The 25,669-nt window shown below is 41.3% G+C and overlaps 1 protein-coding gene across 4 annotated transcripts in view; it reads right to left on the bottom strand.

Moving 5' to 3' along the window:
* Positions 1 to 2,666: 2,666 nt before the first annotated feature.
* The window catches only part of LOC124119066 (motor neuron and pancreas homeobox protein 1-like), a 33,659-nt gene continuing 10,656 nt past the window's right edge, over positions 2,667 to 25,669 (bottom strand). The window contains exons 2-4 of one of the 4 annotated variants that reach the window (XR_007217780.1): positions 12,929 to 13,101; positions 3,246 to 4,209; positions 2,667 to 3,200 (exon numbers count right to left, since the gene is read on the bottom strand). Coding sequence is in view for 2 of the 4 variants with exons in the window: in XM_046481455.2 (XP_046337411.1) it covers positions 3,865 to 4,209; positions 12,929 to 13,101 (518 nt within the window). In the remaining 2 variants the exon portion in view is untranslated. Of the gene's footprint in view, positions 4,210 to 12,928; positions 13,102 to 25,669 lie in introns of all 4 variants that reach the window. The other 3 variants (XR_007217781.1, XM_046481455.2, XM_046481456.2) reach the window with 3 other exon arrangements.

Genomic DNA, 25,669 nt, shown 5'->3' with positions numbered 1-25,669 from the left:
TTAGACTGAAAAAATCGTCTCAGCCTCCACGCGGGCAACTTGACTCCTCCGAGGCTGGGCAGGCTGAGGCTATATATTCCACAGCAGCTTTAATGGCGCTGAGTTCGAATCCCAGAGGTCCTCACCTCTCGGGCCGCCGTAGTGACATTCTCGTTAATCTCAGAGACTTTTCTCGTTACTTTAACTTAATGGTGATGGGCTAAGTATTGGCGGTGCTATTTCACTCTGATCTCCGTCGATTTCGGGTCTCGTGTGGCGAATAACTATCGACGAATAGGTAAAGTGATCGCAATTTGTAGGCTAATATTCCGTCGATACGAGCAGAGAAGCTGCAAGTGTCGAAGAAAATATCTTTAAAAGTGCCGTCTTCTACTTTAGAGGTCAGAGCGAGATCGCAGAAATTCCGCAATCAAATAGTCATGGACGTCTAAAAACTCTTATGGAATTAGAAACATACAAAAATAAGGAGAAGTGGCGTAAAATGACGATGTTATGTGTCTGAAGAAGTTTGATTTTATTGAAAAGGTATAAAACCTGCTTTGGGGTATTCCGCATAGATGGAAATTGTCGCCAAATGTTATCTAATGTTATGTGCAAGTGGTGTGTAATATAAGGGAGCTATCGACAATACTTAATATACCCCGAATCTGTTATATTAGCAAACTAGGACATTATTGATCTCGATTACGTAGGATTCGGTAGAATTATTAGGCCATGAAATGAATAGTTCCTGCTTTGATTTAGTTCATAGTTCAAGTAGTCCGTGCAGTAAATGCCGTTTTATGAAATGTCGCACGGAATGTTTGACATAAGAAGGTTACAGCAAAGACTAGTGGTTGTTGTGGCCATTACACGCGGCATGAAGATGCAAGGATGGGGAGCAGGATCATGTACACCGTATAAGTACTGGGACCATGTTACGACGGAAGAGGCATTTTGTAATAAAAAGAGTCTTCGCGTGACGAGAAGGGGCAGTGTTTTGAGGAACGGAACGAGTCAGGTTAAGAAGGAGTCGATCATGAAGAGGGGATATTGTTTAAAAGTTCGCACTTAATGTCACGATAGAGTGATGTATCCTTTGACTATATATCCTTATTTAAGTACGATATTTTCATAGCTTCAGGATGTAATAGGCTGAAATAGTTAAAGTTGGCACGCTATGACGTCTTATAGCTACTACTGCAGTTGAGAGCTTCATGAACGAGCAGGTAATAAATCGTGCGATGTTTTCGTGACTCTGGGGTACTTTGGTGTTTATTCTGAATTGAAAATTAATTAAATCGTTTAAACCTGATTAGTATTAAAGATAAACGATGACTGATCGTACGTCAAATGTGATCCACTGTGTTTGGCGACGCTGCAACAGGAGAGTCAGTAGTGACGCCTCTCTAATAAGAGGATAATACAGTAAACTACAGTTATAACGAACTTAAAGGGACCGCTAAATTTAGTTCGTAATAACCGTAGTTCGTTATAAGCACATATACAGCATATATACAGCATATGGACGGCGCCAAAAAACAGTTCGTTATATCAGTCAGTTCGTTATTAGCGTGTTCGTTATAAATGCAGTTTACTATATGTGACGCCATTGTAACCGGAGGGTAATAAATTACGCCGCTGTAACCGGAGGGTAATAAATGACGCCGTTGCCACAGGATGGTATTATGTGACGCCGCTGTTACAGGAGGGTAATATATGACGCCGCTGTTACAGGAGGGTAATATATGACGCCTCTGTAACAGGAGGGTAATATATGACGCCTCTGTAACAGGAGGGTAATATGTGACGCCGTTGTAACCGGAGGGTAATAAATGACGCCGTTGCCACAGGATGGTATTATGTGACGCCGCTGTTACAGGAGGGTAATATATGACGCCTCTGTTACAGGAGGGTAATATGTGACGCCGTTGTAACCGGAGGGTAATATGTGACACCGTTGCCACAGGATGGTGTTATGTGACGCCGCTGTTACAGTAGGGTAATATATGACGCTGCTGTAACAGGAGGGTAATATATGACGCCTCTGTTACAGGAGGGTAATATGTGACGCCGTTGTAACCGGAGGGTAATATGTGACGCCGTTGCCACAGGATGGTGTTATGTGACGCCGCTGTTACAGGAGGGTAATATATGACGCTGCTGTTACAGGAGGGTAATATATGACGCCTCTGTAACTGGAGGGTAATATGTAACACCGCTGTAACAGGAGGGTAATATGTGACGCCGCTGTAACAGGAGGGTAATATGTGATGCCGCTGTAAAAGGAGTGTAATATGTGACGCCGCTGTAACAGGAGGGTAATATGTAACGCCGCTGTAACAGGAGGGTAATATGTGATGCCGCTGTAAAAGGAGGGTAATATATGACGCTGATGTAACAGGAGGGTAATATGTGTCGCCGCTGTAACATGGGGTAGTATGTGACGCCGCTGTAACAGTAGCGTAACAGTTGACGCCATTGTAAGAGGAAGGAAACCCGCGAAGCTGCAAAAAAGTAATCGTAGCCTAATGGCTAGTGCATCCGCCCTCGGTTACAGTGTGGAGAAAGAACAGTGTGCACACAACATACTATTCAGCTAGACCCGATACTACACGACACATACCCTTCAACGGGAAAGCAGAGTGAATTAAAAACAAAAGCATAGTAGTTCTACATATTAATTTATTTAACACATAATATCCGACTGCCATGCATCGGAAAATATACACATGATAACAACAGCTAGCAGAGAGGAGGTTCGTAGTTCACCCTCTTCATTCATTCAGATCATATTTACATTGGGCAATAATGCTACAATTGTTTAAATCCTCTATTCTTTACTTCAACAGAACTTCCTATTAGGACTGCAATAGTTCGGTACGCTTAACCTCATCGTCGGTGCTCAATGAGACAGGTGTCTTAAACCCTGAGAATACATCACCCACATTTTGCAATCGATAGACTTTAAGAAGTGGTTGAACATTGATAACATGTCTGACAGGCTACAATGAGTAACAAAACATATGGCCAGTCAGGCTAGAGGAAATACTGATGTTGGCGACGTCATGGAGTTGGCACTGATAATTAGATGTCATTTAAGTATATTCATCATCTCTCAAGAATCAAGACCTTCTAAGGTCAAGGTCTACGCGTTGGCGTTAGATTCTAGATGTCATATTCACAATCGACACGATTTCGTGTCCTGACGTCCTCTTGACCTGATCCACAGAAGACACGGTTGCTTGTGCTGTGGTCCTCTTGACCTGATCCACAGAAGACACGGTTGCTTGTGCTGTGGTCCTCTTGACCTGATCCACAGAAGACACGGTTGCTTGTGCTGTGGTCCTCTTGACCTGATCCATAGAAGACACGGTTGCCTGTGCAAAGTCCTCTTGGCCTGATCCATAGAAGACACGGTTGCCTGTGCAAAGTCCTCTTGGCCTGATCCATAGAAGACACGGTTGCCTGTGCAAAGTCCTCTTGGCCTGATCCACAGAAGACTCGGTCTCCTGTGCTTATCCCTCATCTTTGGGCCCGCATGACCTGTTAAACAGCCACCATGCCGTGTGTGGTACTATCCTCCTGATCTGAGCCACGAGAAACGGATGCGTATGTTAACATCCGCATGGCCTGTTTCACAATCGACACGGCTGCGTGTACTTACGTCCGTCAGGCCTGGACCTGAGATACACACTGCCACCTGGTGCCATCGTGTTTCTGTGAGATTCACTTTGTCCTGGGACATTGTGGGCCGCCACGTGAACACAATGCGTGAAGTCCGCATCCCACGAAGACTCCAAGATATTGCCATGTCTCTCTTTGTGATGGAATCAGATGATGATGATCTTCCAATAAAAAGAATTCGCAATGCCTTCCTCTGCATCAGGCATGTGCAGGCTGAACGACAGAACATCGGCCATTCGACGTCGGTATTGACACACCGGAAACAAGGTCAGAGTTTGTGGAATTCTGGGAAACACACATTTCGTTATCACTGTCCTCGTTGTCGTCTATTTCCGTCTCCGCCGAATCATCCATGTCCACTTCCGTAACGTCAATGTTATCACCGTTCACTTCGTCCCCGCCGTCCGTCACTTTGTGTGCGTCTGTGCGTTTGTCTGTCCCCTCTAACCGCGTCTTGTCCTCCTCCTTCCCGCATTTAGCCTCCATGGCAGCCTTCTTGCTCCGCTTCCACTTCATGCGCCGATTCTGGAACCAGATCTTTACCTGCAAAACAAGAATAATTTATTATATATCTAAACAAATTTTTTAGAATTTACTAGTAGAAGAAAGTTATGTGCATGGGAGTATGGCTGTCCAAGAATCCTTAAGCGCAGTAATTTACTATGGAGTGTTGCGTCCCTTTACCGCCACAGGATCCGCTGACTTGATACAACCTGATTACATCTTACCCGTGCTCGTAGGTTACAGTTTTGTGGTACGCGTTAACTACCTACATCATTTTGTCTCATATAAACCTTGTACGTCAGGGTATATCTGTAACACTGTTCAAAACGGTGATCTAACAATACAAAAGATTGTCTGAGTGGAGGCAGTTATTGGTCAAAGTTCGTACGATACCAAATAATGAAAAAGAACAATTACTCTCATTTTTCTTCTATGTGGTGTTGATATCATTCAAATGTCTATGTGTATTGATAGATAGCAGGAATATGTATCTTTGAACTGGTGTCGCTAAAAGAACAGACAATTCTAACTCCATTTCACTTATTTTAAGAATTTAAATACTTTATTCATATATTATAATAAATTGCTTAACATGTTAATTTAATTCTTCTTTCAACACATGTATTTTTATGTATCAGAGTATATTTATTTATCGTGTTTTTTATCAATTTTTATGTTGTATCTGTTTTTAGTTTTATTTTGCTTGTGATTTATCTTGCTGGTTTCTTTGTTGTTTGTTGGGGGTGGGGGGGGGGGGTATCGGGGTGGGGGATATGGGGGTGAGGGTGGGGGGTGGGGGGTAAATAACACGACATTATTTGTTTCTTCATTTAACACGAATAGTTTGTTCTCAAAACCAAGAGCAAGTATTCCTTGGGGTTTAAGACCGCCTCCGTGGTCTTGTGGTAGAGCGTCCGCCCGGAGAGCGGAAGGTCCAGGGTTCGATCCCGGGCCGCGTCATACAAAAAGACGTTAAAAGATTGTACTTGTTGTTACCCTGTCTGGCGCTCGGCATTAAGGGGCTAAAACAAGGACTGGTCGGCTCGGAGTCAGTATACTGTGTCTGAGTGGGGTATTCATGTTAAACTGCGGCATGGTATCTCAGTGAGCTAGCACTATAAATCGGCATCAGTCCGGACTAGTACAAGCAGCCACACACACACATACACGTGCATGCACGTCGCTATATAAGTGCAATAATCTTGGACGCGACGTTAAACTCAATTTCACCTCACCTCACCTTGGGGTTTAAGTAGAGTAGTCGGTGTTTCTGTGTGTCATCCATCCAACATGTGTTCGAGACTGTAGCCAACATGTGCCCGAGACTGTAGCCAACATGTGTCAGAGCCTGTAGCCAACATGTGCCCGAGACTGTAGCCAATATGTGTTCGAGACTGTAGCCAACATGTGACAGAGCCTGCAGCCAACATGTGTTCGAGACTGTAGCCAACATGTGTCAGAGCCTGTAGCCAACATGTGTCAGAGCCTGTAGCCAACATGTGTCAGAGCCTGTAGCCAACATGTGCCCGAGACTGTAGCCAACGTGTGTCAGAGCCTGTAGCCGACCATTTATATCCCCGCGACGTGTTGTATTCAAAGATGAGATGCCAAGGTTGTGTCAGATGTGTCTCACCATACCACGCTCACACAGCTGGGGCCATTAAACCTACACCACTAATATATTTCTACAACTAACCCTCACCAATAAATCTGATTTTAAACGTCAGTAAACAATCAAGGCAAGAATGTCAAGTAATTTATTTACATGTTGCCTTCATTTGCGGAATATGTACTGGTTTGTTATTCTGAAATTTCACACCTCCAGCATTGTGTGATAACGCCTCCCGGAGGTGTGAGATTGAGTGATAACCAACACCTTCCCCTCGACCTACTGTGGCTAGTGTTAACGGAGACATTATCAAGGTGCGATTTATCCCCCGGGTGAGCGGGAACGGGTTGAGGGTGGAAACACGGCGACCCACAGGTATGAGGGTTCATAATATAAGCTTCTGTTCAACACACGGACAAGCATAGATCCTTTATTGGGCCCGAGCTTTTGTTGAAAGTCTGCCCAGCTATTTAGTTAGGACTTACACGTAATGCCTTGTATCGGCGAATAGGCCCATTTATCGTTAATTGTCCACAATTTGTGACATTCGCTAATTCTAACAACCCGATGATAGCAGCGATCACCTGTATCCAGTTATGGGTATCGGGTTGGGTGTCGCTACACAGGTGCGTGGTAAGGAGCTGTGTCTATCAGACAGATCGGCTTTCTCTCCGTGCTTCAACTAGGGAGATATTGTAGGCTGGGTAAGAATCTATTATAGTGGGTGTTACCTCTGCTTACACGTCGCGCGTTGTCGGGGTACCGCTTGTCAAAAAGCAAACTAAAGCGCTAATCCTACACGATAAACTAGCAATCTTAACTGTTGCGGGTTTTAATTAATCCAATTAAGAGTGTAATTTCTCTCCTTAGCCCGTGTAGCCGAGATAAGGCAGGCCACATGCTATAGACGAGAGGCACGACATCGGTGGCCATATGTGCGGGAGTTAGCACCGAGATTACCACCTGGGACTAGCAAGGCATCACTGGCGTTAATTGGCGTTTCTCCACAACCTGTAATAATCTACCTCTCTCTTGTTGTAAGACCATGTATACAGGAGATCTTGATTAACATGCGACGGCTGGATATGGTATTTAACACCTTGAGGAGTCTATGAACTACCTAATCCCTGAAGTAATCCATTTAAATGCGTCATATAGCGGATCAGAGCGATTAATCTGTGACAGATTACGGGTTTCTCCGCTCCTCTGTCTCTCGCCGGAGTGTACCATACAGGCGCCCCAGAGCGGCCAGAACGGGATCAAGTCATACATATAGGCCGCTCTTCTCGTCCGAAATTTCGCTTAGATAACAGAATATGTAAATTCTGTTCCTCCTCTGCTATAAAGGATGAAGAGCATTTTCTTTCCTCGTGTGGACATTATGCTGACCTGAGACTACATATATTTGCCTTCCTATGGATATGAACCAGCTATTCACACTAATGTTACCATTGACATTTAGTATGTCAAGTAAAGAATTATGTCATCCTTTTGCCGTAAATTTTTAATCTTCATTTAAACGAAAAAAACAGTACAACTAAATTATTATAATATGACATTTGTAATTTTCCTTAAAACTAATAACTAATATTCATATCTTCATGGGGGTATTGTATACTTTTTTATTTGTTTGGGCATTTTTTGTTTTTATTTATGACTTTTATGAAAAACGAAAACATTTTTTTCAAAATTAATTATTCTATAAAAACATATTTCAGGAATTTTGTCGTGACTCGTAAGCCAGTCATGGCTGGAAAGTGTTTTTATATTGTATTTTATATATGGTTTATTTTTAATGCATACTTTGTGACACGTTTATAATCTATATCTTATCTTATGTTATCGTATAAAAGCAAATATTTCTGAGAAGAAAACAAAAGATTTCGTTATAACCCCACCTTATCATAAGTAAAATGAAACGTTAACCACGCGAGTCTATATTTCAACCTGTACATGTTCCTTGTTATTTTATGCTTATGTGTATCTATGCTGTGTTATGTGTCGTATAGGCCACATGACCTGATCATGACATTGTATACGTTTTATAACTAGTTGGATTGTCATACTTGTCATTTTACAATGTGTGGCACTTTAATAAAATATTTTTCTTCATACATGTATATATACATACATACACGGTTGTATAAGGCCGGTCCGGTGTAAATGTCAGAATATGAAACGGAAATGAGTAAGAGTGGGTATATAAAGGGGATTTGCTTGACACGACATTCGACATTTCTGGAGATTATCGGTTAATTTCTCGGCACACCTGACACCTCCATTCTCCCACCACCTGGCGGGGGGGTCGAATCCCAGTTCGCCCCGATTATGTTTCTTGGTTTATCAGCACCGTACCCGTGCTCGTGGGTTTCACCGAAGTGGTAAACGTCTGAGACCTGCATCACCTCGGGCTTTCCTCCCACATTTAGCAGACACGTCGTGACATAACTAGAATACTGTTAAAAGCGGGGTTAAACACAACTCACTCACTCACTTATCATGGTAACACACAATGGCATTGCCTGCAGCATTATACTGCGATATTAATATGACTCCCTTTTATCCCCATCAATATATGTACATATGTTTGCTATCTTAGATGTATATTTATTCTGTTGAATAATGAGTTCCCACATCGACCATCACCAATACATATACTACTCAAAAGAAGTTAAAGAACACTCTTTCATACAACTGTAGTTACATCTGACAAGCCATGACAGATTAACTGTAGTAATATGGAGGAATCGGGTGTTCTTTAACTTCTTTTGAGTAGTATATATGTATGTGGAAATGATATACATGTATGTATGCTTTAAATTCATATAAAAAAAATCAATGGTCATTTGCATAAAACTGTAATAGGTGTATGTATAGTATATGAACTCATCGCTTGAAAGGCGATATTTGATTGGTCTAAGACAATAGCTATTCATTATCATCTCCCCATCATTAACCTCGTGATGACAGACACGGTTTCCATTATATGTCTTCCCCATAAGAAGAATGATTATTCGCGTTCAAACAACTGAAATAACCATCTTTATCAATAAGCATCACGCCTTGTCTGCTCCGAGGAAGATTTACTAGTTTGGTTGCTCTATGGCGGAGAAAGCGCATCATCTAATCATCACTTAATGCTAGAACTCTTTCAGGTTTTAGAACCGTCAAAGTGCCAAAAGGAAAGGATTCTGTGAACAGGATATAATTTGTTTACCGGGTGAAATTGACTGCCCCTAATTCAAGCAATGGACCAACGACTCCAATAAGGACTGGGTTTTCATTAATTGAAATTTGATCGTCGGTGAGGGCACGGCGGGATGGGTATTACAGCCAACTCCCATTCCTCCTCAGATGTGCGGCACTAATTAATTGCCCATTGAGCAAAAATCTGATTGAGCGAAGACGCCTATAACCAATTAGTAAATTAATTTGCGCATTGTAAATATTTCCCCACTAGTGTTATGTTGTAGTTAATTAACCATCCAGATAGCATCCGTATCTCGGCACGCAGGTTGGTGTCGCGAGAGCGTCTCTGTCTGTTTGTTTAACTCATCAAACTTGCCCAAATGGTCAAAATTGATCAAAATTTAATCCCTGAATCTTATCATAATCACCTATGATCTGCCACGTCACTTTGCAATCATCCTGTCGTTTTGTGCTCTTTTTCCGAGTTTGTTTAGAAACGCTTGCAATTTGCATGAGAACTCGTTTGATCTCGAAATAATTTCGTAAGCAGGATCAAAATGTTTCACCAGTGGGTTTGTGAATAATTTCTCGGTGCGCCCCCCTGATTCTCAACCGTGTAAACATACTTGCAGCGACGAGTCATGCCACATACAGACTAACTGCTTCGCTAGCTCGAACTAACAATGCCAACACTTCAACCTGTCATTCCATGGACCTCTCACTGTGTTAGTTTGTCCACAATATTGTTTGTTGCTTGATTTCTGAGGGATATTGTTCATAAAGTAGAAAAATACGAAACGATGGCTGAAACACAACGCTGCTATTGTTCTGCTCGTGCCACGCGAAGGGAGGTGTCGTTTTTGGCAAACTTGTTTCTCTATTTGTTGTTTTCCTAAGACTTTCAGCCGCTCTATTATCAAGGTAATGGCCCTCAGTGTTTGCCATCCCGTGTTGTCCAGGCCTCTTACACTCGTGCCTGTGGCGAACAAATTTGAAAACTTGCAAAAAACGTCAAAATAGCCAACAGTGTTCCCGGCCATGTTGATAGGGAAATATTAACCCTCCCTCCTGCGCACGCGCTCTTCAACCCGAATGAGACCATCCATTGTCTAGGACCAGGAACAAAGGGAGAAAGATTGGCTTGTTTGTTAAAACGTGTAGTTTATGTTGAAGATAATCCGACAAATATCAACTTTCATTTCATCATTCTAGCTTTCTAAGGGAATATTTCCTAGAGATTATAACTTTCATAAAAATGTCATTTGCAACATGCGAGTTAGATCATCACAAGGCTCGGGTCGACAAAGTGAATTTGTCTGATCTGAAACAGTTCTAAGGAAAGCAGGCATTTTAGTTTAACAACTCATTTCCAGCACATTTTCACAAACTTAACGCTTCGTGACAATCTAAGGGAGACAACCGAAGTAGTACAACGATTACACTTGATTCTGATACTCTTCAGAACAATGGTTGATATTGTTTCCGATTTCGTGTGCCTTCGTACCGACCATGTTTGCTGGGTAAATTCTCCTTGTTGCGAGACGTGCTTGTCCCCCTATCCCCCCTGGCAGCCGGCTCACGAAGCGGGGCATCATTTACACGCGCTTATATCTCTATTATCCTCCGTGACTCCGCGCTCGACCTCTTCTGCCAAACACGGGGGCCCATTGTTCCCGCCAAATTTGACAGTGGGCGACTAAAGTTGATCTAATTGGCCAGGTTGATACTGGCAGTATAAAGTTAAAAGGCCATATACACATAGCTAAACGCTTCCACACACATACAGTTTGAACGGGACTCGCCTGTCAATGAGAAGTTTGCCAACTTAGTCAAAGTCTTTTGAGGGATGTTGACTTGTTGCCAGTGAGGTGCGCTTGAAATTCCATTAAATGACATTTACAAGCGAGGTGCTTGATTGCTTTTAACACAGGAATCTCAAGAAGACTCTCATATGGTGCCCGAAAAACATTTTTCTTGTTCATACTTTCATCTATAACACATCAATATTGTACAGAATTAACAGTTTATATAGCTTTAGCCAGCGTTATTCAAATAGCGGATGGTATTTCTAGGGAGTGAGTGAGTATGGTTTTACGCCGCGTTATATTCAAGCAATATCACAGCGGGGGAAACTAGAAATGGATTTCACCCATTGTACCCTTGTGGGAATCGAACCCGGGCCTTCATTTGACGAGCGAACGCTTTAACCACTAGGCTACCCCACCGCTTCGAATGATATTTTTAAAACGTATCATCTGTTTTAAATATATTTTGCCAACACCGACTTTGGGAATGTACACTTACGTATTTTTCGTGGAGTGAGTGAGTGCCTGGTAATCACATGCGTGGAAATGAACCCGCGACTTTGGCGCGACAGGCTGAAACACTATCCACAGGGCTTCGAAATTTTCGTGATTACAATTGACGGACGGAAAAACAAGCGCGCAAATACCATCCCACCGACCCCGCCTTTCTGTGCGAATCAGGTGACGGCTGTAGGGTACGGGCGACCAGCTTAGTGGTGAGATATGTATTCACAATTATTACAGGTAACAAGACAAAGGTTATCAAGTCCTGAACACCATTCCCATGCTATATTCACCCTTCGTAGTTTAACCCATGGCTATCGGTTAGGCCGAAGGCAGAGTTAAATCCGCGTGCTTCCGTCGCGAGACTCAGGCGATAATATGCGAGATGAAGGATTTAGAAACGCATTAAAAGCAAATCAGATGATTATAAGAAAGTCTTTCGTACTTAAATTGACAACAAAACCAATAATATTATGTATAATGTGATTTAACTACACTGTGGTTGAAGGCTGTTCCTTGTCTCCTTGCCGTCACTCAGACCGTGTACATGGCGAGGGCAGTTGGTGGAGACGGAAGAATTTTTAATAAAGAGATGTGTTATTAAATCCCATTTTATGCATTTTAATCGGTTAATATGTAAAGATTCCTGCGAGGTATTTTAGTGTTTTGATTATGCGTTTTTCTCTGTCATTAAGTGCAAATTGGATACCAATGAAGACCGTTCGGTTCTGTATCGATCCAAGGCTTTTGCATGACCGACCAAAGACTTAATAATAATGTTTTGTAATGTTCAATAATACTAACCGATGGTTCCAAGCATATTAATATTATTATACATCCCTGCTTGTTAATATGTTTATTGTATATGTTACATATTGATTTACACGTTAAAGATGATAATATTCAATTTGTTTCTTTGACAAAGTTTTAGCAACTTTCCTCTTTCTAAAAATGTTTTAGGTATGTTTTATTTTTTAATTCTGTTGTAATTGATTATGCTATATATCTGTTTTAAATTTGTGAAAGAATATCTTCCTAATTATTCAGTGGCATACATGTACACTCTCGAAACAGTGGTCTTGATGCGCTGGCACGGCTGTAATGGTTGACACTGTCGCCCACCCGTACAACGGACAGGCGTCCATAGATACGACTGCGTATAAGAGAGACATTTTCATCCTCTTTTATGATTATTACATCCTCGCCTATAGCTTAAAGCTGTTAACAGAGTTGGCTACATCAAGATAATCAGTTATGTCCTGATCATGAACACTGGAGTCGCCAAAAGGTTCAGTTGTTAAATTAATAAATTCCAATAAATTAGGAGTTGGGATCGGCCGTATGCATCACAAAATGGGCTTGCCTGCACGTGGTTCTCGAGACTTGTTTTTCTCTGGCGTTGACGTTTTATATTAACGAAGCATATCTCTCTCTATATATTTTACATTAAACATGATTTTGGCGTTGCTTTTAAATATATTTGAAAATAAATATATTTCAGAGAGAGATTTTCATCCCCTTTTATGATGTTATAAAAATCGTAATAATTATTTGCTGGTGCTTTTATTTTACACTTTTATTGATATAATTTGTTGTGATTTGTTAGAATCATAGGAGAGTGTTGTGTGTGTATATACGGACGCACACGCACCTGTGTTTCTGTGAGCATCAAGGAGGTCGCCACCTCGAATCTCTTGGGTCTTGACAGGTACTTGTTGAGCTTAAATTGTCTCTCCAACTCCAGCAACTGCTGCGACGTGAACGCCGTCCTCGGTCTGCGTGTCTTCCCCAGCCCTCCCTGGCCACCACCTGCATCATAACACACTGCATTGAAACATAGAACACACTGTCCACAACATGTTGATCAAACATAGAGCACACTGTCCACAACATGGTGGTCAAACATAGAGCACACTGTCCACAACATGGCGGTCAAACATAGAGCACACTGTCCACAACATGTTGGTCAAACATAGAGCACACTGTCCACAACATGGTGGTCAAACATAGAGCACACTGTCCACAACATGGCGGTCAAACATAGAGCACACTGTCCACAACATGGCAGCCAATCATATATCACACCGTCCATAACATGGCGGTCAAACATAGAGCACACCGTCCACAACATGGCGGTCAAACATAGAACACACCGTCCACAACATGGCGGTCAAACATAAAACACACCGTCCACAGCATTTTGGTCAAACATAGAACACACCTTCCACAACATGTTGCTCAAACATAGAGCAAACTGTCCACAACTTGGCGGTCAAACATCGAACACGATTCACAGCATGTTGGTCAAACATAGAACACGCCGTTTACGTCATGGCGGTCAAACATAGAATACATCGTCCACAACATGGCGGTCAAACATAGAACACAGAACACAAACCGTCCACAATATGGCCGCAAAACATAGAACACACCGCTTACGCCATGGCAGTCAAAGTGAACACACCGACCAGAACATGTTGGTCAAGCATAGAACACACTGTCCGCAAGGTGTTGGTCAAACATTGGAACACGGGCTTCATAATAACACATCCGGAACTACAGCCTTACCTACAGCTTAGAGCTGTTAACAGAGTTGTCTACATCAAGATAATCAGTAATGTCCTGATCATGAACGCTGGAGTCGCCAAAAGGTTCAGTGGTTAAATATATAAATTCAAATAGATTAGGAGTTGGGATCGGCCGTATGCATCACAAAATGGGCTTGCCTGCACGTGGTTCTCGAGATTGGTTATTCCCCGGCGTTGACGTTTGATATTAACGAAACATATCACACTATACATATTGTACATTAAACATGATTTTGGCGTTGCTTCAAATATACATCACTTAAATATAAATATCATTTAGAGACATTTCACAAAAGATTAACACACATAGGGTGGACATTTCACAATTTATAACAAATGAATTTATTATCACCATAATATACTACTCGAAATAAGTTAAAGAACACTCGATGTTGTCATGTGACTGTTGTTACACGTCATGCCATGATCGTTGTTTCTTTAACTTCTTTTGAGTAGTAAATGTTGTTAAGACGTTTTTACATATGTAAACTCAGTTGTCTTTTGTGTGGATTTGATACCCCATCTGTTGGACAGTACTAATAAATATTTGAACTATCGATATTGTATATTCAATTATCTAACATTATTATCATAGTGAACTCTCCTACTAATAATAGTGCACTCAAAGTGTTTGGTTATTACAGATGAAAGGATTGTATATTATGCACCAATCGTAGGCCAGCATATAAATGCACGTAGTTATGAATATATTTCCCACAAAAAAATACTGGCCCAACTTTTCTGGTTATATTTAAATAAAATCGAATTTGAAAAAAAGAAGGTAAAAATTGCAGAAAATCTGCAAATGCATTTGCTGAAGGACACGTAATCTATTCTGAAGACTGCTGCTACTGACATTTAAGATGCAATACAAGTATCCGATATGACAAAGATTCCATACAGAGTTGCACTATGTTGCAATAATCACAACGCCGCCCTACAAACAACAGTTAATTATCAATAATGTTGCCATGTTAAATGCAAGTATATTTTTTAACAAAATAATTTCTGTGTTTCTTAACAAAACCATTTTTTGTTATTTGCCAAAATAATTTCCGTACTACTTCACAAAATAATTCCCGTTTCAACATTGGCAATATGGCAGCAGCCCCGAAGCTTCTACTGACTGTATACCACCTTCCTTGGGGATCAGTTTAACCTGAAGTGTCACGTATCACAGTGTATGATATAAAAATAACCTGCAATGCCCTTATGTTGATAACCGTGGCAGCTGATTACTCGCGGATCAACCTTTCATTATGTTGAAGCAGTCAGATGAAGAATGCCTGTTCATCTGGAGTGAATGAAAATACTTTATGCGGGTAGGCATTCCACAGCAGAAGAACGAGAGACTCGAGGGCCAATTGACTGGATTTATCAACACGAATCCAACATGTTCAACAAATACGAAGAGTTGATTGGAAAACGTTAATCCTTTAACGGCATAAACAACAACGACTGTGTTTTCGATAGGATTTACAAAGGAGATAGAGCATTCGATAATAAAGGGCTGGCTTAAATATCTGTTCATGAACATATTCAGGGAATATTATCTTTTCTCTTGTGGTGGCATGTTTGAAGTGGGTATTGGTTTTATGTTTGTTTTTGGCTACAGCCTCTACTGATTAGGATCATATACAATATCAGAGAGGGAATACAACAAATATAGGACTTCATCTATAATATCAGGGATATTAATATTAACATACTGCTTGTTCCAGGAATGATATGAGAGCAATTCCCCCAAAGACATTCATTCTCATATTTAATACACAGTCATAATATTATACAGCTATACTTACTTCTTTATTGCAATTCATATAATTTCATATATCTTTAGTTTATTGTTCGAATATGTTTTCTTATATCTTTAGATACATACATGTAATGTAAAAAAGATAATAGACAAAGGGGTATTTCTTTTGCATTAATATTTGCTGAAACGGTACATTCATTTACGAAGTTCCTAGATATATTTATAAATAGATCTGTTTCTAAAATAGTGAATTATTAATACATTTACAATAAGTCAGATATTACTTTGTCACAGACAGTGTAAATCCATTAGCTGAAACGAATAAATCGGTGTTTTTTACAACGAGACTGTCAACATGTTTAATCATTATTTACAGAGTTTTTTTGCGGGAAAGCTTTTCAAGCAACCACGAGACGGGATGAGTCGTGAACAGAGGGCAATAATTTCTCCCATGTCCATCTCAAAGTTCCAAGATGTCATTGACCAGTGATATTAAACAAGAGTCGTTAGAAGTTAAAAGAGGTGTTAAGAGCTGTGCGTAAAACAATAGGTGCGATGTGTTGGTGGCAAGGAGGGCTGAGGGGGGACCAAAGAGGGACTAGGATGTCGTGTGTCTGGTGTTGACAGTAGACAGAGAAGATCACATGCCACTAACGCCGCGCGTGCACCATCCTCCCCCGGACAATGCAGCCTTGTGTTAGGCAGAACCTAATAGGACATCAGTGAGCTTAGAGGGAGGGTACAAGAGGGTATGTAGGTGGAACGTATTGAGGGGATGGAGAAAGGGGGATTTGGGACTTAAGGGACATTTTTGGCATTGAGGTGGTGAGCATTTTGTTGTGGTGGTTGAGGTGATGGTATTTATCCACTGACTTCTGTAGAACAGCTGGAAGGGAATTCTTTCTTAAGTCAGAACATTCTTTTTTCCAAGCCTTTGTTACTATGGAAAACTTGTTTTTCAATGTCAGTATAAGTCATTATACCTAACTGGCTCTACGGTAACAGGACATCTTCTGTTGGAAGACACACATTCGTCCAAACCATTGTTAGAATGGTTTTATTGTATAGTGAAGCCTTACATTTGTATAGAGGGGGGTGGGGCGTGGTGGATGGGGTGTTCTCATCTGAACGTCATCAATGCACTGGCATTGTCTTATTTCAAATACCAGTTTCATTGCAATGTGTTCCAATATCGCTTGCACCGCCAACCTCCACATCAGCTGATTGCCAGTGGTCATGCATTCATGTCATTATATGTCCATCAGTATGTTTCATTTGGACAGCGGGTGCTGAGGTAGCCTAGTGGTTAAGCGTTCTCTCGTCAAGCGAGAAAACCCGGGTTCCTTTTTTCATATAGGTACACTGTGTGAAGCCCATATCTGATCACTGTGTGAAGCCCATATCTGATCACTGTGTGAAGCCCATATCTGATGTCCCGGGCCGTGGTAGTCCTGGCGTAATTTGGACTGCATTTGTGTGTCTGTCTGTCTGTGTGTGTGTGTGGGTGCGTGTGTGCGTGCGTGCGTGCGTGCGTGCGTACGTGCGTGTGTCAAAATGTAGAAATATATAGACATGTTGAAATATACGAAAAAATTAAATCAGTGGAAGTGTATATCCGTGGTATTTTGTGGAGTCCATGGTGGTAACGCAATCTTGCAAATTGATTCCATCTTTGGGAATGTGATGTATATGAAATTGAAAGAATTATAGAAAAAGTGAGTTATTGTGAGTTATGGTTTATAATCACATCGGCAATGTTTCAGCCATATCGTGACCTTATAGAAAAAGGAATCTATGGAAGTTATGTATTCTGTGGTAATATTTCTTTGTTGCTCAACTCGGCACTTAAATCATATAACTGACATATTGTCATCTTTGTTAAGGAAGGAATCCACGGACAGGAAATGAAAATATACACGATGCCAACAATTGGATATCCTACAGTACATGTGTACTTCTAATATTTCCACGTGTCTGTTCAGGTCCGTACGACGATGCCAGTGATGTTGATGAAGCTCTTCTATAAGCGACGACGTTAATATTAAGTCTGTAAATTCGGATGTGTAATATATCTCCAAGCTTCCAAGCAAGTGTACATACCACACCAAGATGTCGAATGTGTTTAACCCGGCCCTGTTCCACTATACATCACCACTGACACTAACCCCAGTAGCGTTCAGCCGTTATTGCCTATCTTAGATACTTCACTAGACTCAGACAAAGAAACCATAACGACAATGAAGGTAATAGATTACGATTTACAAGTGTTGTGTCTGAATAGAAGGTACAAAAGGAAGGTGTAGCTGCCGACTCGTACACACCAACATAACTTGCGGTTTGTGGCAGAAGTAGAACGGGATGTGTGTATCGGCAAATTTAAACAGTGACTCACGTGACTGTAACTCAAAACTACACTTTACTTTCAAGACATATGGTCGTATTATGTTTAATCCCAGCCAATTTATTGGTAGAAGTAAACAAAACTTTTCTCATAAAAGTAATCCAGTCTGAACAAGGGCGCCGGGGAGTAATTGGCAGGGGGTGGAGTAAGGGAAGAATTCTAACTGGACATTACTGACACCTAACGGGGTAGAGATCTCGCGAGATCAAAGCAAATATCCAATCAAATCTCAGCATCCCTAGACGTCGGCTGTTCTAACCCCCTCCCTCTTCTCAGAGGCAAATTAGGTTTATCAGCAAATCGCGGTGACTATTACTCAATTATTTGCCGCCACTTATCACTGATTTATATCACTTGGAAGATCGCTATGATTAATTCATTGCTCTGCAGCGTGCCACACGGCGAATTGTGAACGCCAAGTCCGCGGCTCCATTTAATCATTGTAAAAACCCTTCGCCTTAACATCAATATAAAGAAATCTCTCAATGGAGTGGAAAATTAGCTCCCGAGAAGCTTGCTAGAGAGTCCCAAGGGAGCAGCCTAACTTGGCGAGTAATTTAATCACGTTATATCTTTATACTGTCTAATGACTTGATATCATTTCCGACGCGGAGACATCTTATTATGAGATTGCCGCGGCCATTTAGAAGAATACAAATCATCAAGGAAAATAGTCTATTAGTTTAACTTTCCCTTGACTTGTTTTCCGCAAGTTGGAGCAATTTTTCGCTCCATTACCCGCTTTGTTGATGAATGGCAGTATTTATTTTCCACACGGCGGTTCGTAGTTCGCGCGGCTCTCAAACCGTCAAATACCATATTAATTCGCCTGTATTTATCGAATACTTCAATTTAAATGAAATGCTGCAATCCCATGTCCTGCGCCATGGCCTTTAATAGAGCTATATTCGTTTGATTCATGCTGCCAGCTTCATTTACTTATGTGTTTAAGTGGCGATAGAGGGTTCGCCTTAATCAATTATGTTCTGCTGACAATACCATCCCGGCAGCTCGGGGCGAGGGGCTAGCGAGGCGCACCACCCTAATCAGGGAAATTGCTATAGCGGTCAATTCCAGAAACAAGTGTTTGTTTGGCCAAATCTTCAATTATCGGTCGACAGGACCCCAATTGACGAACCTTTAAATAAGTTGCCTTTTAAACGCCGAACACTAATAAGAAATCACCGATTTACAGCTTCAGCGAGGGGAAGTTGGGAGTTTGACGGCCAACGATTATGGGACAAGGAAATCGATGGCTGCTAAAAGATGTTGTTATTAGAGTTTCTGGCGATCACTTCCCTGTGCCCTCCCCTCTAAACTGAATAGAGGAAGAAATTGAAAACGCCAGTCGATGGCAAAAGCTATGTCTATTGGATTAGGTGGAAATGTATATTGAGCGCTGATAGAACATCTTCAATAGGAGTAGAAGCGAGTCGCAATTGGATGCGGACCTCGCGCCAAGCCATATTGCTGTAATGGGCCAAATTTGGCTTGGAGGATGATATGTGAATGCCCAGCAGGTAATCATCGAAGGGTTTTAATTTGCAAGATCAGTGAAATTTGGCCACGAGGGGCCCTGCCAATTCTTTAATTCCACTCATCAAGGCTGAGGAAAGAGCACCAGACAAATGTTCTCTTGTACGCTTTCAAACCAGAACCATGAGCCATTCACTCGGCCATTTATTTGATAGAGTAGCCGGCACCACGCTCTCTATCTATTCACATGGTAATCGTATTAATCTAGCCGGGCACTCGGGCTCAGGACGGGTGAATACAAATCGACAGTAAATGTAGCGGGGAATCACACTCCGCTTTGCCTAATAGCAGCGAAATTGAAAATTAAATTAGCAAATTGCGATCTTTTTCATCGAAAAATGCAGCTTTAATCTCGGGATGATGATTAAAACTGTTGACATACTGGAATGAGATGAGGCCTTCGCAGCTGCCAGTGTGGCATACAAGGCTAATCAGCTTCCCTGGCCAATTACTCCACTGTCCCCGGCCCTAGCGACGGCCGTCTCCCGACTCTCACTCCTCCCAGGGACCAATCCCGGCACCGACAGCTCCCCCCTCCAACGTGGACGTATGCCAGTCTATAGCAGCCTAACCACACGAGGCATATAAATATTCGCAAATGAATGCTCCCGGGTCAAAGAGGAAGAGATTAGGAATTAAACTGTTTTCAAAATATTCACTGTGCAGAACAAGATACAATTGCAGGGAGCCTTCATGGACAATATGGCTGGAAGTGAAGACAGAGTTATAGTTATTATGATGACTCGATTTAAGAATATTCAAAGATTGCTTGTGGAGATGGCGAGCCGTGATGGTGTGGAGAAGGAGACCGATAGTCTCCTGCAATCATTAAAACGGGCGATAAGTCAGATTCATTCAGAAAATAGTTCGGCTTTCTAAATAAAACATACTACTTTATAGCTGCTTACACTTCGTGTCAATGCCAGAGTCATCTCGTTGAGGGGGACTGTTTTGAATTATGATGAAATCTTTAGTCAGGTTGAAAATATACGTTCTCATCTTTTGTCATTTGGTTGTTAGATGTGGAGGAAATATGTATCAGTGACACTATCGTGATCGTATTCTGATGAGGCAATCTTTTATTTGAAATGCAAGTGTTCAATACAATTGGATTTTGTTATTTTCTTCAGTTTATCTAATATATGCAGTAGCGGGAAACTTTTTCTTTGTAAACAAAGTTTTGTAACAAAAGTTGGTATCTAAAAATACCCTAAATATTGCTGTATTGCAAGTATGCGATATTATTTACATGTACTCGCTAAACCGTGGATGTGTTAAATAATACAAAGGTGGATTGGCTATCCAAACGAAAAACTCGTTACAATAGGTATAATATAGATAACGATATGGCATATATATATATGCAAAGAATTGGTAAACATAATAATAAAAGTTTCAGAATATGCATTAGACATGAAGTTTGCGTTGAATTATCGTATGCATCGTTTTGTATCTGGCTGGCATCAACGATGAAGCAAGTGTGTCATTTCACGCATCTATTTGTGATCAGCAATTATCCGTTCATTATCACACATATTTTACATGATATATTACTTAGTTTTCTTTCTTTATATCAGCTCAATGCGGAATAAAACTGGTACGGTTTTTTCTCAGAGAGATATCTTAAGTGAGTAAGTTATTATTTAACGTCGCATCGGCATTATTTCAGCCATAGAGAGATGCCAAGCCTCACGGAGTGAGCCATTCACTTTACGAAGTTCAAAATGGAACAAACGTTAATTGCATAAATATAGTTCCTATAGGACAACGGAAGACAACTTCATTGACAGTGACAACAGGCTAACCACCATTATGACTCGTGTGACGACGTGTACGATTTTACGTTTTATTGCTGTCACAATAAAGTAATGTATCAGTAAAAGAAGACGAATTAGTCTAAAATTTGCTTCAGCAATTAATTAACTGAAGGGTAGGATTAAACTGCAGGTGAACATGTTGTTTCTTTGTTGTTTAACGCCGCACTCAGCAATATTCCAGCTATATGACGGCGGTCTGTAAATAATCGAGTCTGGACCAGACAATCCAGTGATTGATATCATGAGCATCGATCTACACTATTGGCATACGATGTAATGCATCAACTAAGTCGGCGAGCCTGACCATCCGATCCCGTTAGTCGCCTCTTACATGCATAGTCGCCTGTTACGGCAAGCATGGGATGCTGAAGACCTGTTCTACCCCGGATATTCACGGGTCAGGTGAACATGCGTCCACGTTACTACAGGTAACTGAGCTCCGTTAACCAGGACACGTGGAACACCTTGTAACTCAGAGTTAATGAGTGAGTGAGTGAGTATGGTTTTACGCCGCTTTTAGCAATATTCCAGCAATATCACGGCGGGGGACACCAGAAATGGGCTTCACACATTGTACCCATGTCGGGAATCGAACCCGGGTCTTCGGCGTGACGAGCGAACAGAGTTAATGAATACAAACACTAAACAAGGCTTGGTTTAGTAACATCTGATCACAGGGCGCATATGTAAGCATAACTGTTCAATATTCACTGACACCGCCCCCTCCCCCATCACCACGTGTGTAACTATCAACTATTCAAAACAAAGGTTTATGAAATTGATAAACACGTTTTCTTTAACAGAATACAAGGCTGTACATACGTGGAATGGAACATGTACTAATAACTGAAACATATGTTTTGTACTCTCATTGAAACACTATATCCATTATTACTCGATAGCCACATCGGTGGTACAGGTGAGGTGAGGTGAAATGGGGTTTAACGTCGCATCCAAGATTATTGCACTTATATAGCGACGTGCATGCACGTGTATGTGTGTGTGTGTGTGTGTGTGTGGCTGCTTGTACTAGTCCGGACTGATGCTGATTTATAGTGCTAGCTCACTGAGATACCATGCCGCAGTTGAACATGAATACCCCACTCACACACACACAGTATACTGACTCCGAGCCGACCAGTCCTTGTTTTAGCCCCTTAGTGCCGAGCGCCAGACAGGGTAACACCAAGTACCATCTTTTAACGTCTTTTGGTATGATGCGGCTGGGGATCGAACCCCGGACCTTCCGCTCTCCGGGCGGACGCTCTACCACTAGACCACGGAGGCGGTTGGTGGTACAGGAGTGATACAATAGCATGAATACCAAGCATAACAATAATAGATGCACAGCAAGATGGGGTGGGATTGAATTTGTCCAAGTATAGCATTCACATGTCTAAGGAACATTGACAGGTTTATTTAGAGAGGATACTTTACCATTTGTAAACAGATTACGATAGACGGTTATGTTTGGTCATGTTGTGCAATAAATAGAGGATATCTCGTGCAGAGGAAAATATCAACTTTCCCTTGTCATTAGATGAGAAAAACATGATATTTCAATCGACACATGGAATATCCTATTTATTATATACTTTTTGTGTAGTTGTCTGCCGGAAAATTAAATTATCTTATTACAAATGTTAAACCTTGACACGTAAATGTCTTCCTACCTCACACGCAGGGACGTTTCACCCCCTTTGTAATTGCGACTTAAAAAGTAGTTCCGTGTTTGTAAAATTTTAGAAATATAAACAAAAATAACCAAAATAATTAGGGTCACGGAAATTCTTATCATGCATGTGGATGTAATTATATACAAAATCAACTTAAACAAAATATATTCTTGGGATCTACGAGACAGCAGTTGGAAATGAAAGAATACACGCTGGTCAAGTAACAATTATGGCGCTTTGGGAAACGAACAGCCCCTGAAGAGTTAAATGAGTAATTTACAGTTTGCAACGAAGCATTTTCAGGAGAATAACACGTGGCAAGGAGAGAAATTAAGTCCATAAGTGATCATCTGTCATTATTTTGCCTTGTCAATGTGGAACTAACGTAAAAAGGAAGTCAACAGTTTGTGTTCGGACAAAACATTTACGATAAAGGGAGACAATTTGCGGGAGGTAACTTTTGTATGACAATAGTTCCGTCCAAGTGTTATGTTCACTGTAGTGAAAATCAAGTGTTATGTCCACTGCAATGAACATATCACTTTTCTAAACTTTGGAAAACTCACACTGAAGTATATAATGAACATTAATACATTCAGTGCGTAAGGTTAAGACAGAATTACATCTGAATATATTGTGTGGTTCTCCACCAATTACTTGGAAGTCACACAATATACATATCCTTTGTTCACGTGGTATAGTTTCCAACCTGTTTCTGTTGGTTGTTTAGGATATAAAACTGTGTGAAAGTAATAATTAGGAACATTCATCAGGTAAGATGCTTAGAGCGCATAGTGTATACATGGCTGTTTAACCTTAGCTGAATCAAAATACTTTCGATAACTATTTGCCCTGTATATAGTGCCGCTTTGATTATCAAAGCCACGTTTCAATAGAGGTTAAGATCAAAACACATTCCTCATTCAGATAACTTGACATAATGCTATGCAAATTGTGCCGGTCGATAGAATTGCATATCACTATGAAAAATGCCGTCTATGAAAAACTGAATATGGGTGCATTTAATCCCTAGACCCTTGCAATTACAAGGTTATCTCCCGACGCTTCTGTTTGACTATTCCATCACAGATACCATAAACTAGCATCCTCTGCCATTTTTCCAATCTCTCAATGCAAGGGTCTCCGAATAAGCACGCGAACATGACGTTAGATGACAAACCAAAAATGACTAAAATGGCTAATTTTTCATTTGCAAATATCTCACTTAGTTGGATGTCATGTCTGTGTTTGTTCTCGCGACTCCGGTGCCCCAATTTGAACAAATCACAGCTTGGCTTCTCCTCGACTGTTTACCTACGTCCGCTGAAGCACGAGCTACGCGTGCACCATGCTATCCGCCATCAATCGCAGTCTTGTCTCAAGCGGACAAATGTGCCTGCAGCCTACACAACCATGCGTGCCCTGCCCGAATACCAACCGGAGATCAACATGGCGTCGTGTGTCATACACATTACTCGCAAGGTCGTACGACCAGGGCTATTTACTTCCGATCAGACTTAAAAATACACTTATTGGAACGAAAGGGTGTGTATCGTTAAGTTAGGAACTAAAAACGGACAATAGAAATGCATTACGACTGCGGTTATTTCAGAAGGTGGATTCTTTGAAGATCGTACGTAAGCTCTCGTTCCAATCAATCTACGATATATTTTTTCTAAAGCCTCATGCACAGGACCACACTATTAAATTCCGATCTACCCCCTACACCCGCCCCTCCCACCCCACCCCACTACTTGCATTGTCTCCAAGGACTTACTCTTACTCTCTTATTTTTTAATATATTTTTTTATGTCGTGACTTGGAGAAATCTCATGTCAAAAACGAAAAAGACATCGAAATTCGATTCATGATTCGTTTCTTTTCATTTCAATCAAGACAAAACACCACGACAGCCCTTCCCAAGTGGAGGGTTATATGGCCGGCCGGGCGTACACTGCCTGACCCTGGCGACAGTGCAATGTGAGGGGGACAGGTTCGACCCAGAGCTTGTAGGGACCATCTTGCCTCTCACAGTTCATGGAACATCAAAGTGTTCTCGGCTGGACATATTTCTCGTACCTGCTGTCGCGTGCTTAACTCCAGGTATAATGAGCGCAATAACACATTACACCAGCAGGGGGCGCCACCTGACAAGCAATACCCTCGGTACAGCTGGCCACACAACTGCCTTGCTATATTGCAGTGTTCAGACAACTATCTGTTTCGTGGCATTATTAAGTAGTATTAATCATCTTGTCTCCAGATTATGTCGAGTGATATAATAGCTGATAAATAGTTTATTGGATTATGCACGTGTGAAGATGGCTATATCGTGGACCGGGTACATCGTCTCCCCGTTATACAGCTGGCCTTCACAAAGTTTTCTACCAACATGTTATGTAGTGCAATATTATTGCCTAAAGCCATTTTGACGATCCTACATCAATATTCCATGAAGCATGTATAATTAATAAGGTGTACATACGAAATATATATTTTTTTCGTTTTCTTAAAATTAACTAAAATTCTTCTGCACTGAAATATATACATGTGTGCACGTGCGTGCGCGCTCGCGTGTGCACGTGCGCGTGTGCGTGTGTGTGTGTGTACAACTTCGG

Source organism: Haliotis rufescens, unplaced genomic scaffold (assembly GCF_023055435.1).
Source record: "Haliotis rufescens isolate VD_foot unplaced genomic scaffold, xgHalRufe1.0.p SCAF_31, whole genome shotgun sequence".
Classification (NCBI taxonomy): domain Eukaryota; kingdom Metazoa; phylum Mollusca; class Gastropoda; order Lepetellida; family Haliotidae; genus Haliotis; species Haliotis rufescens.
The sequence above is the reverse complement of the archived record's forward strand: the minus strand, read 5'-3'. Positions and strand labels throughout refer to the sequence as shown.